Source organism: Sorex araneus, chromosome 3, assembly GCF_027595985.1.
Source record: "Sorex araneus isolate mSorAra2 chromosome 3, mSorAra2.pri, whole genome shotgun sequence".
NCBI lineage: Eukaryota > Metazoa > Chordata > Mammalia > Eulipotyphla > Soricidae > Sorex > Sorex araneus.
The window spans coordinates 43,334,319-43,361,878 of record NC_073304.1 but is presented as its reverse complement, the minus strand read 5'-3'; the positions used below and the strand labels follow the sequence as shown (position 1 = coordinate 43,361,878).

Below are 27,560 nucleotides of genomic sequence, written 5' to 3'. Positions count from 1 at the left end.
AAGGAAAATTCTGCCAGAAACTGCATAGCCCATCTCACAGTCCCAGTGCATTGCTGCAAGAAGCTGTGCTGGATGCCCAAATGTGTTAGGTCTCTGGAATCAAAGTCTTTAGGCGCAGAGGGTCTGTTTCACTCTCAGCAGCTCCGCATTTATCTGGGCCGAGGGCGTGCCAGTTACACCCACTTCCCATGATTCCCTAGGAGCCCCAAGAGTAAAAACCGTATACCTCTGGGTTAGGAGTCTTAGAAGATGGCTCTCACCACGTGGATATTGCTGCCGCTGCCATTTTCCGTGCAGAAAAACAGGGTGGAGAGGAAAGATCCATCCCTGGGCAGCGGGGAGTTGTAGCCCAACTCACAGTCCCAGTGCATTGCTGTAAGAAGCTGCGCTGGATGCCCAAATGTGTTAGGTCTTTGGAATCAAAGTCTTTAGGCGCAAAGGGTCCTGTACCTTTCAGCATTGTAATCACAAGTATATAATGGAAATAAGACAGACAAAGACAGGGACAAGGGATTATAGCTCAGTGGTAGTACTTGTGTCTTACATATACCAGACTTTCTCTCTCTCTTTCCCTCCCTCCCTCCCTCCCTCCCTGCTTCCTTCCCTCCCTCCCTCTCTCCCTCCCTCCCTCTTTCCCTCCCTCCCTCCCTCTTTCTCCCTATTTAATTAATTCATTCACCCATTCACCTCCTTTTTATATGGGCAATACCCAAATTCAAATTCATGCTCCACTACTTATCTCTACACCAAAACATGGGCAAAGAATTATGCCCTTTTGAAAGTAATTTTCCAAAATAAAAATTTATGTCTTTGATTTGGAGTCACCTCCGGATGTGCTTGGAGAGATCAGAACTATGGCTCTGGTGTGTAAAGCAGTTCTCCAGCCCACTGAGCCATCTCCCTGATCCCCAAAGTTCAATAGCAAAAGAATAAGTGAGAGAGAGATTGAGAGATATTTGGGCAGGAGAGGTTTACTCCTGGCTCGAAGCTCAGGGATCAGTCCTGGCAGTACTCAAAGTGTAATATACAATGCCAGCAATCAAACTTGAGTCAACTGTGTGCAAGGCAAGTACCTGAACCCCTGTACTGTCTCTCCAGCCCCAGGATTAAAAACTGAACAAAACAACAACAAAAAAACCCAAGTGTATGCTAGATTCAGTCAGTATTACTCATTGCCATGCTACTTCATCCAAGAAATACGAGACAATATAATTAAAAAATCTGTTATTACCAAAAATTTAGCAGACTGAAACAGCACTCATAACTTCCCAGTGTTCCTAAGACATAAATTTGCCACCTGTGTCAGGATTTCCCATAGGCTGCAGCCAAGGCCATGGCAAGAATTAGAGTCAGAGCAAGACCCTTGTGGGAAAAGGTCCTGGGATCCCTCCCATGGGCAGTTCCAGTATTCCAGCTCATGGCTGCTTGCTGGACTGAGGTCACTGATCCTTGCTGACTGCTGGATGGTGGTAACTTATGTGGACCTCTCTGTAGACCTCCTGACACTGTAGGTGGCTTCACCAAAGAAACAAGTTGGAGAGAGAGAGTGAGGGAGTGAGATAGAGAGAACACTGAATTAGAGTCAGTTTTTTACTTTTATTTCATTTTCACATACATCTTAAAAATCTTTATTGAGATGTTGTGTTTAGCAGTACTCTTAATGGATGGCTCCTGTATACATCATTCAACATACCTGCCTCCAAAGGATCCACTTTCCTCCACTGAGTCCGAAAGACCCCTCTCTTTCAACCCCCTTATGTCCCACCCCCACCCTAAAGCTCACTTTTATGGACTAACTCTCCAGTTCTGTCACCTGTAGCCCTTTGTTGCTCCCTGACCATCACACTTTAAAAATATCAGTTTAAGTTATATCAGAGATATTTTAGATGGATTTATTGTTGGTTAACAATAGTTTTTAATAACTTAACCTTGAAAGTGACATCCATGTCTTGTTTGATACTGATAGTGACAACATCTCTGAGTCTTGACCAAGGTTAAGTGATTTTGTAGGAAGTGAGTATTAGGCTCCAAGACCATGGGAAGCTGTTTTTGAGCATCTGCTCACCCTCCCAGGAACACACAAGGGTGGCCTAGAAAGCACTGTTCGCACAATGACTGTCAATCAACCTGAGAGCATGTCAATTACTCTATGGTAGGGACACAGTGTTCCTGATGAATCAATCATTTCTAACATTTTTTAGATGGTCTCCTCTGATCTTCAGGATAATTGGTGATGTACTCAACTGAGGTTGATCTCTTCCAGTCTTCCTCAACAATAATTGTCATCATAATGTAAAATATAAGTTTCAGAATTGTACTAAAAACCTGCAGTGTGGATGACCAGGAGTTCTATTCTATTTTTGCACTGCAGCTATTGGGAAGTAAATTGTGGTCATTTCATTTACCATTTTGTGGCCAAAGCTCCACCAAAATACTTCTCTTTATTCAAGTAAAGGACACCATTATCACAGATGAGTAATTTGTATTAGCACAGATGATCAAGTTTCCCAGTTCAGTGAGTAAATTTTTTCTCATTTTTATGAGCATTTCATTTGTTTTTTATTTTGATTTTACGGTTATATACCACGGTGCTTGGGACTTCTTTCGTCCTCAACCCCATGCAGTTCTAGGTATCACACCTGGCACTCCTGCATTAACAGTCTGTGCTCCAGCCCTTTAAGCCATCTTTCTGGCCCTTAGCAATTTATTTGGGGGTAGGAGAGATGAACCACATCCTGAGATGCTCAGAGCTACTCATGGATCTGTGCTCAGAAGTCTCACCTGATCTATCTGGGGATCATATGCGGAACCAGGTTTAGGTAGGATGATGCATATAAAATTTATTTTGAAGTTTTTTAGTTTTACCTGGATGTGCTAGGGGTTGGGGTTGGGGGTGGTTTTCTCTACTCTCTGCTGTGTGCTGAAGGTGGGCAAATGGTAACTATGAATTGCCAGGAATAGACCTTGCACGTCAGGCATATGGCTTGCATATGGCTTCCCGAGCACTTCTAAGAGTGATCCCTGAGCCCAAGGCATCATCTTGTGTGGCCTCCCCAAACACAAAATATAATATTTGACAGTAAAATATAAAGCTTACCCAATTGATCAATCATTAGCAGACGTACTTAACACTGACCCATAATTTGGGCAGTTCGTTGTAGTTCCACCCCGCGCCGCAGGGGGAGGACGCGGCTCGTCCTCGCTCCCGCTTCCCAGCCTCGCGGCCGTCTCTGTCGGGCCCAACCAAGTCAGAGCGACTGGGGGGGGAGACACCACCGAGACGGCTTGAGGTTTTTAGAGAAGGTTCGCCCGCGTCACGAGCGACTGGAAAGCGTTTACATCTTTCCTCGGAAGATCGTGGGAGCCCACACGTGATGCGCTCCGAGAAGCCTCGCTGGGCGGAGGGGGGAGTTCCTCTGTGACCCGCGTCTCACCGACCCCCCCACGCTCGGACCGAGGAAGGTGCGGCCCGGCCTGCGGCGCCCGGACCGGAAGCCAATGCGGTGGCCGCGCGGCCCGGGGCTTGCCCGTGGCCCCGGGAGCTCTGTGCGAACCGGGCCCTTGGGCCGGCCGGGCCCGCCTTCCTCGGTCCCCACCGGCCCATGGGTCGCCATGGCGACGGCAGGGACGCGGTCCTGGGGGCGGGCATCCCCGGAGGAGCGGCGGGCCCGCCCGGGGTCCCTGCGGGGCGGCATCGCCGTGTTCGCTGCGGTGGCCACGGTGTTCACTCTCACGCTGCCCCCCTCGGTGCCGGGGGGAGACTCGGGTAAAGTACTCTCAGGGTGGTCTTCCCTGCCTCTCCCCGCTGTCCGGGCCGGCCCGCGGGGCATGGGGGTGGAGGGTTCCCTGCCTCCCATTCTCCCGGGAGCTGGATTCTTCTCACGCTGTCCAGGGTGGGTTTCGCCTGATGGAGACTTAACCCCGTGACATTCGCCTGGCTTTGAAGTTTTGTTTGCGGGAAGGTTGTTTTTTTATTTTATTTTTATTTTTGCGGGGGAGTGGGGGGTGTGAGCGGGCGGCTGGGGCACACACGCCTCACTTTTCTTGAGCCCTGGCTGTGCTCGCGGTGGCAGGAGTAAAGGGTGGAGCGTGCACCTGTAGAGGGTTCCGAGGCGGCTGGTACCCGAGAAGTGGGCAGAAGGTGATGGCAGAGGGGAAGAAAGACATGGGCCTGGGAGATGGGCAAGTACCACCTTCACAGTGGCGAGGCCCGGTCACTGGGGTGGGGGGCCACTTCAAAGAAAGCCGTTTGCGGCTTCAAGCAAGGTGCTTCTGTTTGAAACTGACACGAAAGGGGCATGGCTCACGGCCATTTCAGCCACCGGACTTAATGGTTACCTCTTTGGGACGAGAAAAAAAATCCAGGTTTTGCATTTGGCTTGGCTGTCAAGTTCAGTGATTGTCCATGCCGGACGGTAATGGGTCATTGACAGGATGCTGCTGTCCGGCCAGGTAGTAGCGAGCCTGTAAAAGGAAAGAAGTGGAGGGCCTTCGTTAACCTCTTGCTGCCTGCCCATAGAGCCCCAAGTTTATTTTCGTGGCATAGAAACCATGAGCTTTTGCTTACATTTCCTCTGCATTGGGGAAAGGAGGGGGGCGCTGGAGTTGGAGGCTCCTGCCCAGGTCTGGGTCGTTGTTGTTGTGTGTGAGGGAGGGAGGGGCTAAATTCTCCCCCAGGCTCCACGTGGGAAGGATTTGCTTCTTCCCTTAATCTAGTTCTTTGCCATGTGGGTCTCTCAGTAAACTGACTTCTGTCAAGAGAATGAGCGGGCACCTCTCTCTCTGACACCTCTGTCATTTTGTGACCTAATCTTGGAAGTGGTATCCCAGGTTCTATTTCTTTTATGGGAGTTTGTAAGACCAGCCCACATGCAGGGACAAGAGGATTATGCAGAATGCCAGGAGTTTGAGGTGAAGGGGCCTACCTTAAGGCTGCCTGCCAGGCTGAGGACCCTTAACATTTGCAAGGTTTTTTTTCTGTTTTTGTTTTGTTTTGTTTTTAATTGAATCTCCATGACATACACTTATAAGCTTTCATTTTTGAGTTACAGTCATACAATGATCAAATACCCATCCCTCCACCAGTGCACATTTCTCCACCAGCAATATCCCCAGCATACACCCCCGCTCCCATCCAACCCGCCCCCTGCCTCCATGGCAGATAATTTCCCCCATTCTCTCTACTTTGGGGCATTATGGTTTGCAATACAGATACTGAGAGGTTATGTTTGGTCCTTTATCTATTTTACACATACATCTCCCATTCAATTGATCCCTCCATTCATCATTGACTTAGTGATCCCTTTGTTCCAGTTGCCTTCTCCCCCAGCTCATGAGGCAGGCTTCCAACTATGGGACAATATTCCCTGCCCTTGTGTCTACTGTCCTTCTGTGTCAGTTTCATGTTATTTTATATTCCACAAATGAGTGCAGTCCTTCTATGTCTGTCCCTCTCTTTCTGCCTCATTTCACTTATCGTGAAACTCTCCATGTCTATTCACTTATTAGCAGACATTTACAAGTTTTTACCTTTGTTCTTCTGGGTCTAGTGAACAAGACATAGGGGCAAGGTTTTGTTTTTGGTTGGGAGAGGGTGGCGTTCCCATGTTTCCAATGCTTATAGTAAATCACAGCAGTTTGATAGTTGGGAGTTCTTCATGAAGAGCATTACTGGTAGTTGGTTAGTTGAATATCATCCTAAGCAAAAGGAAAGTATTGAAAGGTACCATAGTTTTTTGACCCTAAAATGTAGGGCTTTCAGCCAGCATTCCACTTATTAAATGCCAGACTGTTGCTGAGCACTTTACATGGCTAAGGTTTAGTACTCCTGGGCTGCCAGAAGAGTAACTCTCAGTATCTTCCCCATTTGGGGGGTGAGACTCTTCCCCAGCTGCGTTTTGGAGGTCACTCCTTGTTGCTCTTCAGGGATATAGTGCTGAAGGCTGTGAGGACCACATACACTCATGTCAAACTTAGGGCCCAGGCACTCAAATCTTGGACCTAAGCCCTCTGCACTCCCCTGTTACACTGCCTTATATAGGTGACAAAACAAGTTAAATTGTATCCCGATCCACACCTAGCAGGGTCAGTCAAGGATAAAACCAAGGAGACTCAGAATTTTGCTAATTTTATTTTATATTTTTTGTTAAATCCACGGTAACCATCTGTAGTGTTATTTAATGTCTTATTTGAAAACTGTGATTGTATTAATGCTGTCTTACTACTTTTTCCCAATAAAGCTGACTTTCACTTTGAGTTACAAAACTTTTTTCTGATTTGAGTTTAACACTATATAGTGGTTGCTTCTAATATTTTAATATGTATTTGGGATTAAAAAATTAATCTTTCCAAGTGTTGCTAGTAAAATGTGTCTAACCTTTGACACTGATGGTGTATGTCAAATGTATTGTTACAAAAAGTATTTTTCATTAATAAATGAAAAAACATCTCAAAACCAATGCAAAGCATGTGTTTATTCCTGATATATCTCAAATTATACTCCTTAAATATATATAACCTTATGTGACTGCCAAAATTAATTTCCACACAGTTTGATACTCAGTTGATATGTGGACAAAAGTTCTCTATGGGAGAGAGATCTTCTGGGAGGAGGGAATAAATTATGCTATATATATCCATATATTTTTAAGGATATCGCCTTCAATAGATTTGTTATATGGCAATATTGTATAATATAAAGTATATTAGGTTTTGTAGAAGCTAAGCTTCTGCTACTAGCTGTGAGCTTATGTATCCAAGACAAAAAAACATGACTTTCAGATTTAAATATATTTCAGAATCACTTGGGAAACTTGTGCCCCAAGACCATAAATTCATAGTTTAAGTGGGCTTGGGGTGTAGTCAGGGAATCATTTTTAAAAAGCACTCAGGAATTTTCACTCAGTCAGACAGATACGAGGAAAAAACCTACTATGAAAATAAGAAGGTTGGGGGAACTCAGAATACTCATTATCTTTAGTTATTTTTTAAAAAATTACTCAAAAATTATTCACTTTATTGCCAATATTAAGAGTATCACCCTTTAGCTCTTTGTCAAGGATACTTTATTTTAAAAGTTATCTTTTCTATTTAAAATTTAACACTTGATAAAAGTTGATGGGACTGGGGCCAGAGTGATAGCACAGCAGGTAGGGCGTTTGCCTTGCATGCGGCCCGACCGGGTTCGATTCCCTCCCAGCATTCCATATGGTCCCCTGAGCATCACCAGGGGTAATTCCTGAGTGCAGAGCCAGGAGTGACCCCTGTTCATCGCCAGGTGTGACCCTCTCCTCCAAAAAACAGACTATCAGGGCTCTAGCAGCGGGCACGGGGACACGGGGCAGTGCACAATGAGGCGGTGCCGAGCTTCTAACCAAGGAGCATCACCAGGGGTAATTCCTGAGTGCAAAGCCAGGAGTAACCCCTGAGCATCGCTGGGTGTGACCCAAAAAGCAAAAAAAAATAAATAAATAAAAGTTGATGGGACTTAGTTACATTCCAGGTGTATCTTTATAAGAGCTCTAGCAAAAGCGTATTCACTTTTATGGTATAAAATTTGTAAAAGGGTGTTTTTTTTAATGTTAAACATAGTTTTAAATAAATTTACATCAGGACGAGACAGTGACCTTGAAATTTAGTATCACCAGGTGAAATGGATGAAAATATTAAAACTAGGACTGAGGGGCCGTGGAGACAGTACAGTGGGGTAAGGTGCTTGTCTTGCTTGCAACTGGCCCAGGTCCTATCCCTGACACTCCAAAAGGCCCCCTCCAAGCCCTCCAAGAGTGATCTCTGAGCTCAGATCCAGAAATAAACCCTGAGCACAGCCGATGTGCCCCCCCCCCACACACACACAAAGTTAAACTGGACCTGAAGACAAAGATAACATATTGAGTGAAATTATAAAATATCAATGATTGTAGTTACAAAGGATAGACTGTTTTAAATGTGTTTTAGATCATCATAAACAATTTTAAAAGTCGTATAAGATTCATAAAGGAACTTTTCTGAGATGCCCTTGAAGACCTGAGTTGACTTCAGTGAGAACTGCCGCCGGAATGGGGCTTCTGTAACACTAGCAGCCTTTCACCTAAGTAGGAATCTGAGGGGTAGGGATGATGTTGTGATGCGTCTTGGTCAACCTCTATGTGCAGGGCTTGCCTTCCATCCTTTGTGAGTGATCAGATGGAGAAGTGATACTGATCGTGAAATGATTTGGGAACACATTTTCAACTTAGTAAAAAAAAAGATAAGACAATTCATTGATGTAAATGCTAAGTAGATAGATTCAAAGGGAAAGGAGAAAGAAGGCTGTAAGGAAAGGTGTCACTGAGAAGGTGACAATCCAACTAGATTTTGAAGAATCTAGGTGATCTTGAAGAATGCTGAGTGAGAAGGGATAAAAGATGCCAAAGGGGATCCTTCCTGGGGAGTACAGGGTAATATGATTTGGCTGGAGAGCATAGGTTTCATGGACATATACCTTGTAAAGGCACCTTGAAGTCGTAGAGGGCCCTGTGTGTCATGCTGAGGAATTTGAACTTCAGTAACTAGGGGCAGCCATTGAGGAATCATAGGCAAAGGGATATGATCCATTGGTCCTGAGGAATGCGGTGGTGGCAGTAAGGAGTGATGTATGCATGAAGTTTAGTTGAAGGAAAAGTTTGGTCAAAGCTATTGTTGTAGGGGCTGGAGCTCTATACACAGCAGGTAGGGCGTTTGCCTTTTGCTCATGGGTTCAATCCCATATGGTCCTCTGAGCACCACCAGGAGCAATTCCTGAGTGCAGAGCCAGGATTAGCCCCTGAGCACCGCAGGGTGTGACCCAAAAAGCAAAAACAAAAAAACAAAAAAAACTATTGTAGTCCACTTTGAGGGGATAAAGGTCTAAGTTGTGCCTGCAGCTGTTGACATTAAAAGTGAAGTGTTTTGGTATAGATAGAAAATAGAGTATTTCCAATAGGTAGCACTGCACTGTCATCCAGTAGTTCATCGGTTTGCTCAAGCGGGCACCAGTAATGTCTCTATTGTGAGACTTGTTGTTACTGCTTTTGGCATATCAAATGTGCCACGGGTAGCTTGCCAGGCTCTGCTGTGCGGGCGAGATACTCCGGTAGCTTGCCGGGCTCTCCGAGAGGGGCGGAGGAATTGAACCCAGGCTGGCCACGTGCAAGGCAAATGCCCTACCCGCTGTGCTATCGCAATGTTAAACTTGCATACATTAATATTGATTTTCTTAATCATCCCTCTATTATGAACAAAGACAAGCCAGAAATAGTTCTTCTGAGTATTTAAAATACAAAATAGGCATATCGCAAACATGCTTATTTTATAAATCTTGCAAATTGCCATAATGATAAGGGTCTATTAGGTATATAACTATTAATTTTGTGGTTTGAAAATATGTGGTGTATGGTAGAGCTTACAAAATTACTTGAAGTTAATATACATTTGAAAAATATTTTCAATTTTCAATTAACCCAAATGTTAATTTGGAATAATGGAATGGAACACTCTATGGAGTGTTCAAACCTCAGCTGCTTTACCTTTTATATCCCAGGAGGTTGCCTCTTTCTGTTTAGAGTTACACCCAGTGGTGCTTGAGGGATCATATGTAAAGCTGGCGAGCAAACGTAAGCCTGCATGCACAGAACACACCTAGCCCACCTAGTCATCTCTGTCTCCTGTATGTTTGCATCTTTGTACTTTTATACCTAATACCTGGACTGGAGCGATAGCACAGTGAGTAGGGCAAACGTCTGCCTTGCACTCGGCCGACCCGGGTTCGATTCCTTCCTCCCTCTCGGAGAGGTTGGCAAGCTACCGAGAGTATCCCATCCGCACGGCAGAGCCTGGCAAGCTACCTGTGGTGCATTCAATGTGCCAAAAACAGTAACAAGTTTCATGATGGAGACGTTACTGGTACCCGCTCGATCAAATCGATGAACAATGGGAAAACCGTGCTACAGTGCTACCTAATACCTAAGCGATGTTATGGCATTTTGCATTAATGTTTTATTAGCATTTACATAAATTCAAATGTATACAGTTTTCAGGAAGTAAAATAACTTAAAAAAAAACTGGAATCAGCTGTATTTTTACTGACCAGTTATTAAAAACTATCAAAGATAATTTGTTCATTAAGACTTAAGGGAGAAAATATTCTTGCTCTATTTCATGCTGCTAAATCTCTACAGATTTGCAGTTTTATCCAGTCAAATTAATGCAAAACCCCAGTGCAAGCATTTGGATTTTGAAAACTTTGGAGGAGTGTCATTTTCTAATAGTAATTATTGGTTTTACATTATTTTTTCACAGGGGAACTGATCACAGCCGCACATGAGCTTGGAGTAAGTATTAGTTTTATTGTTTAATCAATGCTCTCATTAACAGTTTTAGGAATTAAGAAAGTTTAATTAAGCATGGAGTAAAGTAGATTAATTTATTTTCAAACCCCAGTTTTTAGTAACTTATAAGTACAGTACGTGACAATTTACTTTAAGTTTTAAATCCAATTAAACTAAATTATAAAGCAAAGCCTTTACTATATATACAGTAGCTGGCTTATTATCACCCCAAATTTTGTATAAGCTGTGGAGAATAAAATAAATCGGGTTAACAATTTTAATAAGTTTATTATTTAATAAACTTTATTATGGTGCATGATCCCTTTTAGGCAAGACCTTAGGACTGTCAGTGTGGCGGTAATCCTGTGGCAGTGTGGTCTTTTAACTTTCTAACCAATACGATAGATCAGAACCTGCTTCTTTTTCAAGTCTTTTAAATGACCCTAATGTACTGTGAACCCAGAGAACAAACTGCTTAGAGAACTGACAATGAAATATGTCACCCCTTCTCGAGGTGACACACCATGTGATAGAGGCTGCCAAATCCACTAAAGAAAATATTTATTTGTATTGGTACAAGAGGATTACAATGGGAAATCACATACAAACAGCTCATCATTGGCACTTAAGTCTTCATACCTGCTGCCAAAAGGGCTGCTCTTCACTTAAAGCCAGCTGGACTCCTCCCATACTGGACGAAAACCTTCTAACTTGCTTAATTCTCCCCTAGGTTGCCCATCCTCCTGGTTACCCCTTGTTCACTCTGGTGGCTAAACTGGCGACTCTACTCTTTCCTTTTGGCTCAGTTGCCTATCGAGTCAATCTTCTCTGTGGCTTGTTTGGAGCAGTAGCTGCATCATTACTTTTTTCCACTGTCGTCAGGTAAAGTAGTTAATTAGTTAAAAAAATTTTTTTAATGAAACTATTTTTGACTAACTGGGAATGGAGCCTTCGTATCGGACAAGCACATACATTAACAAACAAGAACAAAAACGGGCTTTTCTGAACAGCTTTCTTGATCAGTTATGTGATTTCATTTTCTTAATTTATAGTGGTTCTATACACATTTGACCCCTCAAATGATTACACAGTTGGTTTTATTTATACTATGGAGACAAAGTTGTCACCTATTCATTATCACAGTTCTCTGTTTAGGCAGAACTAATGAGCTTTGTCATTTTGTGAAGATGCAGATGGGTCAGTTTCATTCAACAATATGAGGTCCAGCTTTTGCTAAATGGTAAATAACACTTAATTACTCGGCAGTATTGCTGATAGGCAGGTGCATAACAGATCCAGAGCAAGGCCCAATTATATTCTAAATATGTACATAGTGTATACTTTTAAAATGTGGCTATTAAGAAAAGTCAATTTGGGATATGATTTATTTAAGGTTTCAGTTTGTTCCTATAGTGCTGAAGGGGAGATAGGCAAATTAGTCCCTACTAACTTCATTTATGGAACATTTTTCTAGTTTGGGAGGCTATATTTTTTTCAAAAACCAGGTTATTAGTTTATGATGCTGGTAAAGTCATTTTTCTGTGATATTATTGCCTCTCCATTTTTAAGTGAGCCTAGCTTATGATTAGGAGAATTGTAGTGAGAAATAAAAATTTTAATGGTGAAAAATAATTCAAACTTTCAAAGACTTCTTTCAAAGACCATTGCTCATTCTGTTATAAATGCAGGTATGTTTACATGGAAACATAGTATAATTTGGACAGCTTCTGATTTTCATTTTTGAAGACAAATGCTTTATTTGCATTTGTCACATTAATGCTTTTTAGTTAACTCCTTTTTAAATTTTCTCAGTTATTGAAAGATAAAAGTTAATATAATTACAAATCTTGTAAACCTGGTAGAAAGTTTTAAGATTTAAGTATTATATTTTCCCTTATTTAATGTTTATCTATATTATTTAATTTGCTTCTATTCCAATCTGGCATAGTAAAATGATTAAGAGTGAAATGTTTTAAAAATCCTCTTCAACTTGGATTGATTAGTGTTATATTTTATTTTTTCACAGTGATTAGAATGATTTTTTTTAAGAATTGTGCATTTTATAAATGACTCTCCCATTTTTATTGAGGGAAAATAATACATTTTTATTTTAAAATATCTAGGTTGAAATTTAGAACTTTTTCTGTACTGAATATATGAATTACTGATTTACTCAAGACATTCTGAGACAAAAATTTGTCTAATTTTTAACTAATTCAATCATTTCAAACTAATATTTGTCATTGAATTGTTCATCTCTATTTTCAAGGATCATTCCTATACTGTTTACATAGATTTAAATGACACACAGATATAAATGGCTCTGAAGTCACATGTTTTCTAACACTTTTCCATGTTTCTCAGTACATTTATTATTGATGCCTTTTTACATGCAGACCACTATAAAATCATATATTAAAAATCTTTATTTTTATGCACTCTAACTAGCTTTGGCAATAATTTTGAGTTGCCCTATTATTGTGCTTGATTGTATGGGTGTTCAGATTAATACACCAGTCTTTTCTTTTAATATGGAGACTTTGTTTTCATAAAGTCTATACAAATTAACAAGTTTGTATACCTGACGACAATTTTAAATTAAATTCTTATATCAGCAAAGTGAATATTTGAGTAGTTTTAGCAATATAGTTCTTTGGAAAAAATGCTTTCTTTAAGAAATCTAACAATATTATCTCCCACATGAATTTAATAAGAAAAATATGTCATTATTTTGAATACAAATAATTGACAAGGTACATGTCCTTTGGGAACAACCTAGTTCAAGTGGCAAATCTGTTTTGTCAAACAATAGACACCCTTCAGGAAAGAGCAAGCCATCTCTATGGTAATAGGACTAACAGTAGCCTATTGATCGAATGGAAGAAGACATTATACAATGTCAGCTGGCTTGTTACAATTTCATTTGTTGTATGACCTGAACTTAACCTTTAAAACCTTTCTTCTGTGAATATAAACTCAACAGCAGGACACAGTTCTTGTACAGCCATTACAGTGACAGCTTTTTTCCAGTCCTAGCATACAGTAAAAGCTTTACAAGTTGACTCCTTTATCAAAATTTGTTTAGGAGACATTTCACTACTTTAGTCATTTACAGACCAAATCATCATTTCATTTTGTTGTTGACTATTGAAGGGTTCTAATCCAGGAAACAGTTTTCTTCTTTCCTTTTTCCCCCATCACTTAGGAGCACATTACTGTACATGTAGGATTAGTGCTGACTGGTGTGCAGTAAATTAATTCTTGTAACAGGTTTAGATTTTTTTCAGGTAATTGTTCACATAGCATTCACTATATTTAGCTCTTGGGGTGGACATAAAGACCTTCTGTACCTTTTAAACAAAGATTGTATTTCAAAAGCAAATTTCTGTTTAAATGTGTTGATGTAAAAAGCTCCATTTTTTTTCAGTAAACATGACTTAGAGTGAAAGAACAATTTATTCGTTGTTTCCAATTACTCTGTAATTTTTGCTTTTCTTGCATCTTTCTCTTGCTTTTAAAAGCTGTAAGATGTCATTAACACTGCATTTTTTGTCAATCTTTCCTAATGGCTGGCAAGAACTCATTTATATTTGCCTTGCCTTAATGTAAAAAGCATTTGAATATAACACATTGAAAGCTGTATGTGTCACTGTAGTTTATTGAATTAAAAATAGTAATATTGGGGCGGTCATTTTTCTATACATTTTATTTATATGTTGTCCCCTTCAGAGATATTTTTAAGCTTGCGTTATGTTAAGGGAGTCTAATCTAATACATTTTGTTTATATAAAGTACCATGCATTTTATTAATGTTTATACCTATGTACTTAAGACTATGTAACACTGTTAGTGACTTAGATAACTGTGATTTTCTCTTTTAAGGCCATTGTATGAAATGATTTTTAAAGTTTAAGCATTGATATTTAAAGTATCATTTGAAATTCACAAATTCAACTAACAGAAAATAAAGAAGCTGTTGGTAATAAGTTACTAACATGAATATGATTTAGCATTCCTTAGAACTTGAATTTCAAATTTTCTGAGAAATACCAAACTAAGTCTTAGAAAAAGAATAAGGAAGGACTCTAAAATCACTATCATTAAACATCACCAGGCTAACATTTCATATGTTCTGGTGGCTCTAAAAGAGAATGATTGAGGATGTTGATCACATTATATAATTTTTTTACCTTGGGGAAGACTTAAATTGCTTATGACCTCAGATGAGGGCATATCTTGTATCAATTATTTTGGTATTTTCAGGAAAGGGATGTGTTCTGAACAGGCTTCATAGCCTATCCTTTCACACTACTATGGAACTATAAAAGAAATTATTCAATAAATTTGTTGAGCGTTCAGGTGAAAGAGCTAAAGACTTTATAATTGAACTATTTGAATTTTTAACATCAGTAAAATGGTTTTACTTTTAGTCAAAATTTAGAACTTGTTTTAAAGAAAGTAAAACAAAGTCACTGAACATTGAATAGTTTTTCAGGTTTTTTTTATTTTAAAGCACTGTTTTAGGAAACTTGAACCAAAAGTCTCCTAATACCACTAGCATTGTATGATCAGAAGTGAGATCTCTAATGTCAAGTAGGGTACTTAGAACTTAGAATAATTAAAGGTCTGTGAAGCACTCTGTTTACTACAAAGAACTTTTAATCAGTTTTTGCAATATCTAGGTATTTTCTGGCAGATTGTTTTGTGTCAGTATTTTAGTTATGGAAAATTTTATTTTCTACAAGTTTATCTCTAAATATTTTGCTTCTGCAAAAAATCAATTTGATTCGACTTCAGGGAAATGGACACTTGATTCTGAGCACTGTCTATTCTTAGAGTTTTTAGCTAATATTCCATTTAACAAAAAGTAGAAAATTAGAATGCCATACCTCAGAGAATGTAGAACCTCCTGCTTAAAAGATATTTGGATTTTCCAGCTCAAAGAGTATTTTAGATTATTGCCATAGAGAATAATGTGCAGCTCTTCCTAATTTCGGAGGTAACTATGCATAAGTAACAAATAGTCACCAAGTTTTTGTAGTTGAAGAAGAATGGAAAGTACTGGAGCATTAATTTCCATTCAAGGGAATATCTCTCTTGATCCCTGGTTAATTGATCATATATTTCTCTCATGCTTGTATTAAAACTGCCTTGCCTCCGACTAGTTAAGCATATTAAAAGCTTGGTTCATTTGCATTTTCTTATAAGTAGAGAGACATATTAAACTCAAATAGCAGTACTTCATTTTGAAGGGAAAAAAGCAGGGCAAAACTCTTTTTTTTAAGACTGTAGAGTCTTTTCTGACAGCTAGTCAGAGTTAGAATTAGTTCAAGGAAATGTTAATAATGCACCGGCTGGCCTAATCCCTTTGATATCACCAGGTATCCTCCTGTTCATGGGTTAATTGCTTTAAAAGCGAAGGCAATATTCTGAGCGGTGGGCCGCTTCACCTTTTCACAGCTGTTACCATTGAGTGACAACTAAATCCCATGTGTAAGATGAGGAAGAGCTCAATCTCCAATTGGGAGAAAATTTATGTAAACCACAATCCCTTCAGAATGTGCGGAAGTCATAGACTTTCTTGATTTACTCTGCTTTTCCCAGAAAGCTCTATTGTTCACTTTCCTAAGTCCCATCAACCCTTTGTAGCAGAATATCACAGCGGCAGCAGATAGCTTGAAATATATAAATGCTATCATAGCTCTGATTAATAGCAGTGCTTATGAGTCAAGTCTGATAACAGTGCAGCTCTCCACTCAATTTCAGATACTGCTAATGGAATCTGTCTTCTCCAATTGTAATATGAGAAGGCCTAATTTGCCATGGAGCTTGGAGCTGTCACCAGTAGGGGATTGTGGGGTCAGATGGGAGCTGCCAGGTTTTTGCCCTGCAGCTTGTATCTCTCACTTTGAATAGAGCAGCCCCCTGCCTGCCAGTTAGCTGATAGGCCGCCCTGGGGTTTATGCCACTATATACAATAGAAAAAGGCTACATAGGCTGACTTTATAATTGTGAAGCTAGCTCATATTTCCACAGCTACTGTGCTGCATAATTTCTAATAAGTGGTTTTAACAAATGTCAGATTATGAAAAGTTTCCTCAATTACGAAAACTTATAAAACATTTAAATTGCTAAATCTGTTTCCTGCTGGGATTTTGCCACTGGAACTAGTCATCAGTCATTATGGCTATAATAATAAACACATACATTTCTTAAAAATACTAATGAAATTATAAATCATGACTTATACAGGTTTGCTACTTTTCTAAGCCATTAAAATAGAAAACATCTTAATAAATTGGAAAAAGTGTACATGATACTGTATCTCAATTGTTTTTTGAGTTAGTTATAGTTGACGTTGAGGGAAGTTTTATACCTATGTTATGTTGATTTTAGTTACTTAGATCTTTTTTAGTTTATTTCACATGTCTTTGGTATCCTTACATTTTAAAAAATTATGCAGCACTTTCTCAGTTTCCAATTTAAAAGAATTTGGTGTCTTGACCCGTACACAGTTTTGCTTCTAAATACAAAATACACTGTCAAGATTGAATAACAAGATAACCTTGAGGTCTTGTGTGATTTTTAATGTTTCAAGTAAAATTGATGAGTGTATGTAACTTACGGGTTATTTTAAATTAGACTGTGCCTTAAGAAGATAGTCCCTCCCACTCGTAAGTTATTTGGCATACCATGAAAACTTAGCAAAGTGGAAAGTGTATTTGATGATTGTTATAAAGGCCAGTTTACTGTTCTTCTTTCGGTGATTCAGATATAATTTGATGGGATTAATAAAATGAATCATTTTGGATTTTGAATTGCTTATCTTTTATTGTTAATGCAGAGACCTAATTCTAATGGTGGTTATGAGATTATATTTTATTTATAGAAGCCATTCATATTCCTATTCTCTTTATTTCAGTTGTGTTTCTTTACTTTTGGAAAGAGTATTTCCCAGTTTAGTTTAGTGTTTTTAAACCAGGAATTATTCTTTGTGTCTTTTTGTATACTTCTAGATGATATTTATTTGGCTGAAAATTTAGGGCAGAAAGTTTCCTTCTTATTGAATGGATAAAATAGAGCTATTCTTGGTTAGGATTTTGTTTGGAGTGAAAGTGATTTCCTTTTTCATGTGAAGACCAGAGCTAATTTGGAAAATTATTAAATTGCATGGAAATGTCTTATAGCATATAGGTGTCATTGTAGTGGCTTCAGAGATACAACTTTGATATACTGTATCTTAGATCAGTGGGTTAAATTTGAAAAAGGAAAAGACTTTGATTTTTCTAAATGTTTATGAAGTGTGATTTGCTTACAGAGCACCTGGCAAATCTATGTTTTTCACAAGAGTATTGAGTGAACTTCATCCAAAAGCAAGAGGGTTTGCCATGCATCTTGTACTAGTTTAGCTTTCCAGTTAGACCATCCCTCAGGTTCAAGGAAGTGATCTAGAAATGCAGGTTATGTGACTGAGTCAGAAGGAACATGTGTAACTTTCATGATCAAGATCTAGAAAGAGAAGACTTGGGAGGATGGGATTCTTGCTTTCTCAGTAATCCATTGCACTTTTCCAGTCATCAGTAAGGGTTGACTCTACTGCTCACAATACTGCCTGGAAGCAGCATTGTGGCCTCTCTTCCTCAATTATACTCAATTCAAACGGGAGTTTTCCATGTGAAGGGGGAGGGTATTGTGTCCTCCATGCTGGGTTCTTTGGATGCAAGTAACACGGAAGACAAATATATTCATGAATTTTATGAGGCACGTCAAATGTGTGTTCTGAAAGAATTTCAGGTTTCTGTTATTTGCCTTTTGATTGAGGGTTAGACAAACATGTGACTACACATGAAAATCAAATACCGTGTAGTGGAAAGAAAAATATACCTTATCATTGATTGCAAACCTGTGTCAATGGTGTAAATTGTAACCTCCTGATTTATCCATTATGTCAACAGAAGAATAGTATTCCATCAGTGAGAAAAATACTGCACAGCACTACCTTTCTCAGGAATCTGATCTAGGTCTCATGATTTGGCAAATCCAAGGAAAGTTAGCTTGGTTTTAACCACAGCATCCAGAATTCTGTCATTTGCAAAATTATCTGTATGAAAATTTTAAAACGAGCATGTTTTCATACTCTATGGTTACATTCTCTATGCATTTACTGTACTCTCCTGGAATGAGAAACACGTTTTTAGTGATATCAGGACATTTTATTTATTGTAAGTATATGACAAAGTATATTTTAGACATGACATACAAACATTTTTATTAAAATTAGCAGTTAGTGACTTTCACATTATTTTATATTTTAATTACCTATGTAATTGCTTTATTCTAGTAGTGTGAGGCCTTGAAAAATGAGCATATAGTATTAATTTTTTTCTAAGTCAAATAATAAAGAACTATGGTACTGACTTGTGACTTTTGTTTACAATGGTTATTGTTATCATTGAAATTATTGTAATGGTGTTTGAAGTATATATCTTTCCTTCACCTAACCTCAGTAGACATTATCTTAATATAATATAGATTAGATTCTAAAAGCACATATTTACTTGAAGTAGTGATTCTTTCACCTTCTTCTATGCAACCTTAGGCAAATTAGCATGGGGATAGTCATATATACAGTATTCTTAAGTTAAAATGGAAGATGTCTATAGTGTTTTTAAAGTTATTAGTCTGATGATACTTAGGTAGGCTTTCTACACATTGTAATATATTTTTTAATTTGCGTGGCTTGTTGTTGATATTTACTTCAGTAAGATAGATGGAAGGGTTAGGTTGAAATTCAGTTCTCATACTTTACATGTAATAGACTGTGAGTTTAATCCCCACCCAAAAAAAGGCGTAACTTGAGGTAGATATTTTGTTTGAAATTTCATAAAGATTTAAGGAAATATAAATTATTTCCTTTCTATATCAATATATACCAGTATATTTTGCCAAAATGATATTTAAACACTTGAGTTTAATTTTGAATCACTGTATCATTGTAATCCCGTCTTTCGTCGATTTACTTGAGCGGGCACCAATAATGTCTCTATTACACTCAGCCCTGAGATTTTAGCAGCCTCTCCTTACTCATATTTCCCAACGACTGGAGGCTCTTTCAGGGTCAGGGGAATGAGACCCATTGTTACTGGTTTTGGCATATCGAATGAGATATGATAGCTTGCCAGGCTCTGCCATGCAGGCAGGATACTCTCAGTAGCTTGCCGGGCTCTCCAAGAGGTATGTACATATCTGTTACTGTATTTTGGATATGAATACGCCACAGGGAGCTTGCCAGGCTCTTTCAAGTGGGCAATAGACTCTCAGTAGCTTGTCAGGTTCTCCAAGAGGGAGAACTAGGCTATTAGATGTCCAGGAGCTTGGTTTTATGTCTCTGGATGTTAGCCATTGATGGAATTACAGGGTGCCGGGAACAGTCTCTGGGTGTGACTGCCTAGCAAATGGAAAATGGGGGATCTGGGTGGAAGAGGCCCAGTCCCGATCCTAGCAGCGTTAGAGATCTCAGCCCCAGGTCCCGCACACCTGGGTTCCTTGGCCGGCTCCCCTATGCGTGAGGCTCGTCCAGATGTGTGGAGAGTGGCCCTGAGCATGGCCGTGGCTGGGTTCCGGAGGTCCTCAACTGTCAAGACTCTGCTTGGGCGGGGATGGGGGGGAATGCAACCCCGTCCCCTCCCAGGGGCCTCCAGTGAAGATTTTAAATAGAATTTTGGATAGAATAATCAAATGATTAGTTCTCAGTTTCTCTTTTAATTTAAAACACCATGATTTACAAAGTTGTTCATAATAGTTGTTAACATGCATTAAATGTTCCAAGACCAGTCTCACCACCATTGTGACCTTCCCTCCACCAGTGTCACCATTTACCCCCCCCAAGTCTTCCACCTTAGCAGGTACTAATAAATTTACTTCATTTTGCTAGTTTATAATAAAGTGCAAATGGAATTATCAGAAAATAGAAAAAAGAATAAAAGGCAGTTTGTGATAATTGCTACATCTCATTGTCTGATGATTTGCTGAACTGATGCTAGTTGAGCCTTCTGTGTTACTGTTTTTGGTTGTTGAACTTGGTGGGCTTCTGTGTAACTTTCCAATTGGATTTGCCGTGCTCCTGCTGGTCTGTCAGTACTGTGAAATGTGGCGGAGATATGGTATGGCCACATAGGCTTCAGGAGCTGTGGAGCTGGGCCATTTATATGTCAGAGGAGGGGTCGACTATGGTGGCTACTGGGTCTCCTGAAAGGAAAAGTACAGCATCTCGTAGGTCATTTGCCTTATATGGCTGTCCCAGGTTCAGCATCCCATATAGTCCCTGGAGCATTGTCAGGAATGTGATCTCTGAGTGCAGAGCCCTGAACACCACCAGGTATGGCCCCAGGCCCCCCCCCCCAAAAATTAAAAATAAAATATCAGCTATAATAAAGAGCGGGGTTCTTAAAAGAAACAGACTTTAAGAGTCAGTGCCATAGTATAGCACTAAGGTGACTGCCTCACACATGGCCAACCCAGTCAATTCCTGGTACCCCAGAAAGTTCCCCGAGCACCACCAGGAGTGATTCTGGAATGCAGAGCTGAGAGTAAGCCCTGAGCATTGGTGGGTGTGGCCCACACCTGCATTCATCCCCCTTTCCCCCAAATGAGGAAGGGGATAAAGGAAAAAGAAACACATTTTTCTCCAATACCCAAACCTTTTAGTATTTTTGTAACTTTTAAGAAAGACTTATTTCTTTAAAGTGACATAAAGAATTTTATAAAGCATTATTTAAACTTAAGTATAGACCATTAGAAACCATTATCTCTTGGGTATAATGGTTAAAAATTAAATATAAAGTATATCTGAAAAAGATATATATATATATATATATGTGGGAAATATTTTGTTTTAAAAAAGCCAAGTAACTTCTGGGGAACCACATACATATAAAAAGTAACATATAATCTTAAAGTTTTAATCTTAAATTTTTAAACACACTAATATGCTGACATTGTTTCCCAGTGATATCAATATTAGCCCAAAATAATTTTTTGTAGCCAATTACAAAGTGTAAACACCAAAATGCTAGCTTTGTAATCCATTACAGACAGAATTTTAAATACCTCAAATCTGGTTTCCTTACTGTGGTTGTAGTAAAACACAGTAAAAATTTTCAGTTCCTTGGGACCTTTATGTATCTTTTGAAATAAAGAATCTTTTGATTCAATATCCATTTATTATATTTATTTATAATATATAATATATTATATATATTTAAATATATTATATATTTATAATATGCATATAATATAAATTTATTATATTTAATGTGATGAGAACCAAGAAATGAGGTAACCATTGTAGGCTTAGCAATTTCCTTAACCATTGTATCTTAAGGAAAACTTGTTAGAAAAGTGATACCTATGGCAAGTTGTAAGTGGGCAGGAGTTAGCAGTTAACCAAGAGTTCCAGGTATAAATAAACTCATGTGTAAAAACACAAATGTGGAGAAAAAGTGTATAAGTATATAGAGACTTACCTATCATGCAGTATTGCTGGAAGATGAAGACAAAATGTGAGATGGGCCATGTCCAAAAAAATAATGTTCCAGATAGGCTGAGAACAAATTATGAAAGGTCTTCTCTTTTATGATGAGGAGTATGTAATAGTGTGGATAGTTTGTTTGTTTGTTTTTTGTTTTGTTTTTGTGGTATTTTTCCACTGGGTGGGGGACTCCCAAGCAGTGATGGAGAGAGCCAGGCCCTTCCCAGCAATTCTCAGCCAACCAGGCCAGCAGTTCAGTGCAAAGGCAGGTCATTGGGGATTACCTGAACCACCCTGTAATATATATATATATTATAAATTAATTGTATATTACATATATAACTATATATATCCTGAAAATGAGTGCAGTCCTTGTATGTCTGTCCCTACCCCTCTGACTCATTTTACTCAGCATGATACTCTTCATGTCCATCCAAATATAAGCAAATTTCATGACTTCATTTTTCCTTGTGGCTGTGTAGTATTCCACTGTGTAGATGTACCAGTTTCTTTACCTAGTCATCTGTTCTTGGATACTTGGGTTGTTTCCAGATCCCAGCTATTGTAAATAGTGCTACAATGAACACAGAAGTGCAGGTGGCCTTTCTGCCTTGTGTTTTTGGGGCTTCTATAGTATATTCCCAGGAACAGTATTGCTGGGTATGGAAGCTCAATTTCTAGTTTTTTGAGGAATGCCCATATTGTTTTCCAAAAAAGGCTGGAGCAGTTGGAATTTCCATCAGCAATAAATGAGAGACCATTTCTCCCTACATCCATGCCAGCACAGGTTATTCTTATTCTCTTTGATGTGTACCAGTCTCTGTAGTGTGAGATGATATATCATTGTACTTTTTGTAGTTTTGATCTGCATTTTCCTATTAGATGTTGGACTTTTTTGGGGGGTGGGGGGGAAGCATACCTGGCGGTACTCAGGGCATACTTTTGGTTCTGTATTTAGGAATCAGTCCTGGCAGTGCTCAGGGGACCAGGTAGGGTGCCGGGTATTTAACCTGATTGCTGCATGCAAGACAAGCATCCTACTTGCTATATTATTGTTCTGGACCACAAACTTCTTTCTTTTCTTTTTTCTTTTTTTTAATTTAATTTAATTTTATTGAAACACGGTGAGACAATTACAAGCTTTCATGTTTGGGTTACAATCACACAATAGTCAAACACCCATCCCTCCACCAGTGCACATTCCCCACTTCTGGGAATATATCCCGAGGATGCAAAAAAGCACAGTAGAAATGACATCTGTACCTATATGTTCATTGCAGAACTGTTCACAAACTTATTTCTTTTAATGTGCTAATTAGACATTTACATACCTTCCTTGATGAAATGTTTATTCAGATCCACTGGTCATTTTAAAATATGGAGTATTTGTTATTTTAGAACTGAATTACAGAGTTCTTTTTAATTTCCTTTTACTAGGATTTTATTTTCCACTAACCAATCAGAGTTAATTGTTTTCAATCAAGAATCCTGTTGGAAACGTACTGAAGCGTTATTGCCTCTTAGAATTTCAAGAAAAACAGACTGCAGACATAGATCAACTATGCCTTGCACATGTGAAGCCCTGGATATAATCCCTGGAATGCAAACAATAACTCAAAGAAAACCATATGAGGAAATTCTGAAAATAAATGCTGAAGGACGTTTAATTTTGTGGAACAGTAGAGAGTATGCACAAAGCAGAAAGTTATATGTGTTTCCATAGAATATAAAATATTTTGGAGTCCTCATTGGGTCACTTATGTTTTTCATAAAATATTTTACATACAGGGCCAGGAGAGAAAGTAGTTAGGAGTTAGGCACCCCATCTAGGTTCAATTCTGGACACCATGTGGTCCCCTAGACAATGCTGGGTACGGTATCACATCCTTGAGATTTCTCATTGAACCCATTGGTCAAGAATCACTGGTGGGATCCCTGGGCCTCCTGAGCTTGGCTAAGGAGTTCCCCCTCAAAAAAGAGCACCCTCTCCCAGTATTTGACATACACTAAGCCTCTATGAGTCATTTCAGTGGCCTTTTCTAAATCAAATTGCGTATTCCTTTAAGACACCAATAAACTAGAATATCCATATATTGTTATAGGTCTTTTTTGGGTTTGTTTTTTTGTTTTTTTTTTTTTTATTTTTGGGTCACACCCAGTGCTGCTCAGGGGTCACTCCTGCCTCTACACTCAGGAATTAGTCCTGGTGGTGCTGGGGGACCATATGGGATGTGGGGGGTTGAACCCAGGTTGGCTGCGTGCAAGGCAAATGCCCTACCCACTGTACTATTGCTCTGGCCCCAAATATCCATATTTTAACACATTACCTTTAACACTTTGCTCTACAGTAAGATTTGGAATCAATATCCACCAACCGTGCACACATGCAGGGGAGGAACCACACAGAAATTAGTAAGTAGCAGGGTGTGCTCAGCTATGGGTGGGGAATGCAGAGACTGTAGAATTGGAATAGAAGCATTACCACTTAACTATGACAAGGTCTGTAGCAGCATGGGCTTAACTTGGAAAGGTTAAAAGGAGCCAGGGGCACAGACTTTAATCAGCAGTAGGACAGAGAACAAGAGAGGAAGGGGGTTTGTAATGCATAGGGCTGTCTAGATTGGTCAGAAAAGAGAGTCAGCCAGCTCAGGGCTCAGGGAGAAGGGCAAGGTGCTCTCTAGGTCTCAATTAAACAGAACACAAGTGTAGAAGGTTCAAGGAAATGAATTAACTGAAAACATGCCAAGAAGTGGAAAACAGGTTTGGGAAGAGCAAGTATGTACAGCAAGTATGTCCCTTGCTTTGCAGGCAGCTGACCCAGGTTTGATCCCCACCACCCTATATGGTCTCCCTGAGCACAGAGTCAGGGTATAAGTGCTGAGCACTGCTGGATGTGGCCAAGAACAAAAACAAAACAAAAAGATTGCTAAAGAATGAAACAGGTCTAAACATGGCTAGGCTCAGTTGTTATAAGCAGCCTAGTACGGTGGAAAAAGACTTCATTTGTGCTGAGAGACTAGTCCCTCACACATTAATAAGCCCACAGGGTGACTGCAATGGTAGCATCGAGGTGTGTGGTCCAGCACCACGACACTGTTAAGCACGTTCACAGGGAGATGTGATGCCTGTGTGTGTGTCAATACAAAACACGTTGCCTGTGTGATTTGCTGAAATGTGAAGGGGTGATTTTGGCAATGGTGATAAAGACTTTCCTGAAGACTCATTCACTGACTCTGTAGGAAGGAAGTTTCATTGTATGGTTCTACACATATTCCCTCAGCATTATTTGAGGATGCTTCATTTCAATGTAGTGAGGGAGATAAATGACTGAAAAGTAAACTTTCATGAGGGTACTGTCATGAAGGGTCATGGCTAGGCACAGGATTAACCTCACATTGTCCACATCTTTGACTTTGGCCCTCCATTCTCTACCAGGGACTTGTCCAAATTAGTGCCTGATGACATCTAATGGATGCTCTCATGTCCTCTCTGCCATGCAGGGATCCCCCTCCCGGGCACACCAGGGAGACCACACCTGGGCTCCCAACTCCTTCTGCTCTTCCTCTGTGGTTCTGGATCTTCCCATTGTATTTTCTCTAACTAACTCCTCTTTTTCCTTTTTCCATTACCTCCTCGAAAGCTGATTTCATTCTCAGGCAACTGTTTTCCTCGCTCCACATGCTGGCAGACAGCCTGGGCGGCTTTATCCACTATCTTGATTTCAACTGCCAAGTCCCAACAGCAGAGCCAAAACTTCACCCCAGAGCCACATTCACCCTGGAGGCCCTCAGAACCTCAATGTCCACCTGTGCAAAACTAATCCATCATTCTACTTCCCTAAAACAAGTATTGTTCCCATATTATCTATCTCTGCTTTGCTTTTCTTTATTCTTTCTTTTTTTTTGCTTTTTGGGTCACACTCAGCAATGCTCTAGGATTACTCCTGCCTCTGCACTCAGGAATTACCCCTCTCTTGGTGGTGCTCAGCGGACCATATGGGATGCTGGGGATTGAAACCAGGTTGGCTGAGTACAAGGCAAATGCCCTACCCATTGTACTATCATTTCGGCCCCTGTTTTTCTTTTCTTTTCTTTTCTTTTCTTTTCTTTTCTTTTCTTTTCTTTTCTTTTCTTTTCTTTTCTTTTCTTTTCTTTTCTTTTCTTTTCTTTCCTTTCCTTTTCTTTTTAAAAACCTAATAGGAAATCTTTTTTCTGTTAAACACATGGCATTCATTTTTACTTTATTCTGAAAACTCACTCTCTTCTCACCATCCTTTATCACCACTGGTGTATTCTCTCCAGTGCATCAGTTTAGTTTGCTATCTGTCCCCAGTTCTAAACCCACCAGAACTATCAGGGTGAGGAATCTAATAGTCCTGATCTGGGGTCAGAGAGATAGTACAGGGGGAAAGGCTCATGCCTTGTAGGTGGCTGAACCCAGTTTGATTCCTGACACTACATGGTCCCTCCTGAGCACAACTGGGTATAGACCCCAAACAACAAGTCTCACAATGGAGACGATATATATCACTGTATCACTGTCAATACTGTTGTTCATCGATTTGCTTCAGTGGCACCAGTAACATCTTCATTTGTCTTTATATATATATGTATATATGTGTGTATATATATATATATATATATACATATATATATATATACCGTTCAGTACTTGCATTGCAAACCACAATGTCTAAATGGAAAGAGAGAGACAGAGCCAGGCACAGAGAGACAGAGAAAGAGAAGAAAAGTATCTATTGCCATAGAGGCAGGCTGGTTGGGGTGTGGCAGGGGGTGGTAGGGGTGTGTGTGGCAGTAGGTGGCAATAGGAAATACACACTGGTGAAGGTGGGGTGTGTGTTGGAACATATGTGACTAAAACTCAATCATGAACAACTTTGTAACTATGTATCTCACTGTGATTCAGTAAAAGAGGGGATTTTTTTTAAATATGAAAAAAAATCTCTGTCCACACATACTTGACTAGAATAAAAACACCAGTTTTCACTGAGTGTAGAGCAGTCAGAACACTTACATCTTCTTAATGTGAATGAAAAATGGTTCACAGTTTAGCAGTTCCTTGAAGATTAAATGTAGGGAGTTGCCCTGTGACCTAGCAATTGCCCTTCTAGGTTTAGACCCACTCAAAGTGAAAGTACACACAAAAACTTGTACATGAATATTTATAGCAGCATTATTTCTAATAGCCAAAAGGTGAAAGAACCTCGATTCTCAGCAATAGGAGAATGGATGAGCAAAATTTGCTATAGCTATATAGTGGAATATTAATTCAGATATAAAAATGAATAAAATATTGATACATGCTAGAGGTTGAATGAATCTTGAAATAATCATGCTGAGTCAAAGTCAGTCACCAAAGTCTGCATTCCTTATTATTCCATTCAGATGCACACCCAGAGAACAAAGTCTAGAGAAAGAAAATAGATTAGTGGGTGTTTAAGCCTAGATGTAGGAATAGAGATGGGATAAGGGGGTAATGATAGCTACAGTAGATGGTTTTTCTTTTCCTTTTCTCCTTGGTGTGTGTGTGTGTGTGTGTGTGTGCAGTAAGATTTATTATAGATATTTTTTTTTCTTTTTGTTGTGATAAAAATGTTATAAAACTCATTGTAAACACATTACCTAAACTGTGACAAATTATATAAAATTGACCATAGTGGTCAG

The 27,560-nt window shown here is 39.4% G+C and overlaps 1 protein-coding gene across 1 annotated transcript in view; it reads left to right on the top strand.

The window, feature by feature from the left end:
- Positions 1–3,470: 3,470 nt before the first annotated feature.
- The window catches only part of TMEM260 (transmembrane protein 260), a 76,380-nt gene continuing 52,290 nt past the window's right edge, over positions 3,471–27,560 (top strand). Inside the window, exons 1-3 of the mRNA XM_004601770.2 lie at positions 3,471–3,766; positions 10,318–10,349; positions 11,077–11,228. Of these exons, the coding sequence (XP_004601827.2) occupies positions 3,499–3,766; positions 10,318–10,349; positions 11,077–11,228 (452 nt within the window). The 5' untranslated portion in view covers positions 3,471–3,498. The remainder of the gene's footprint in view (positions 3,767–10,317; positions 10,350–11,076; positions 11,229–27,560) is intronic.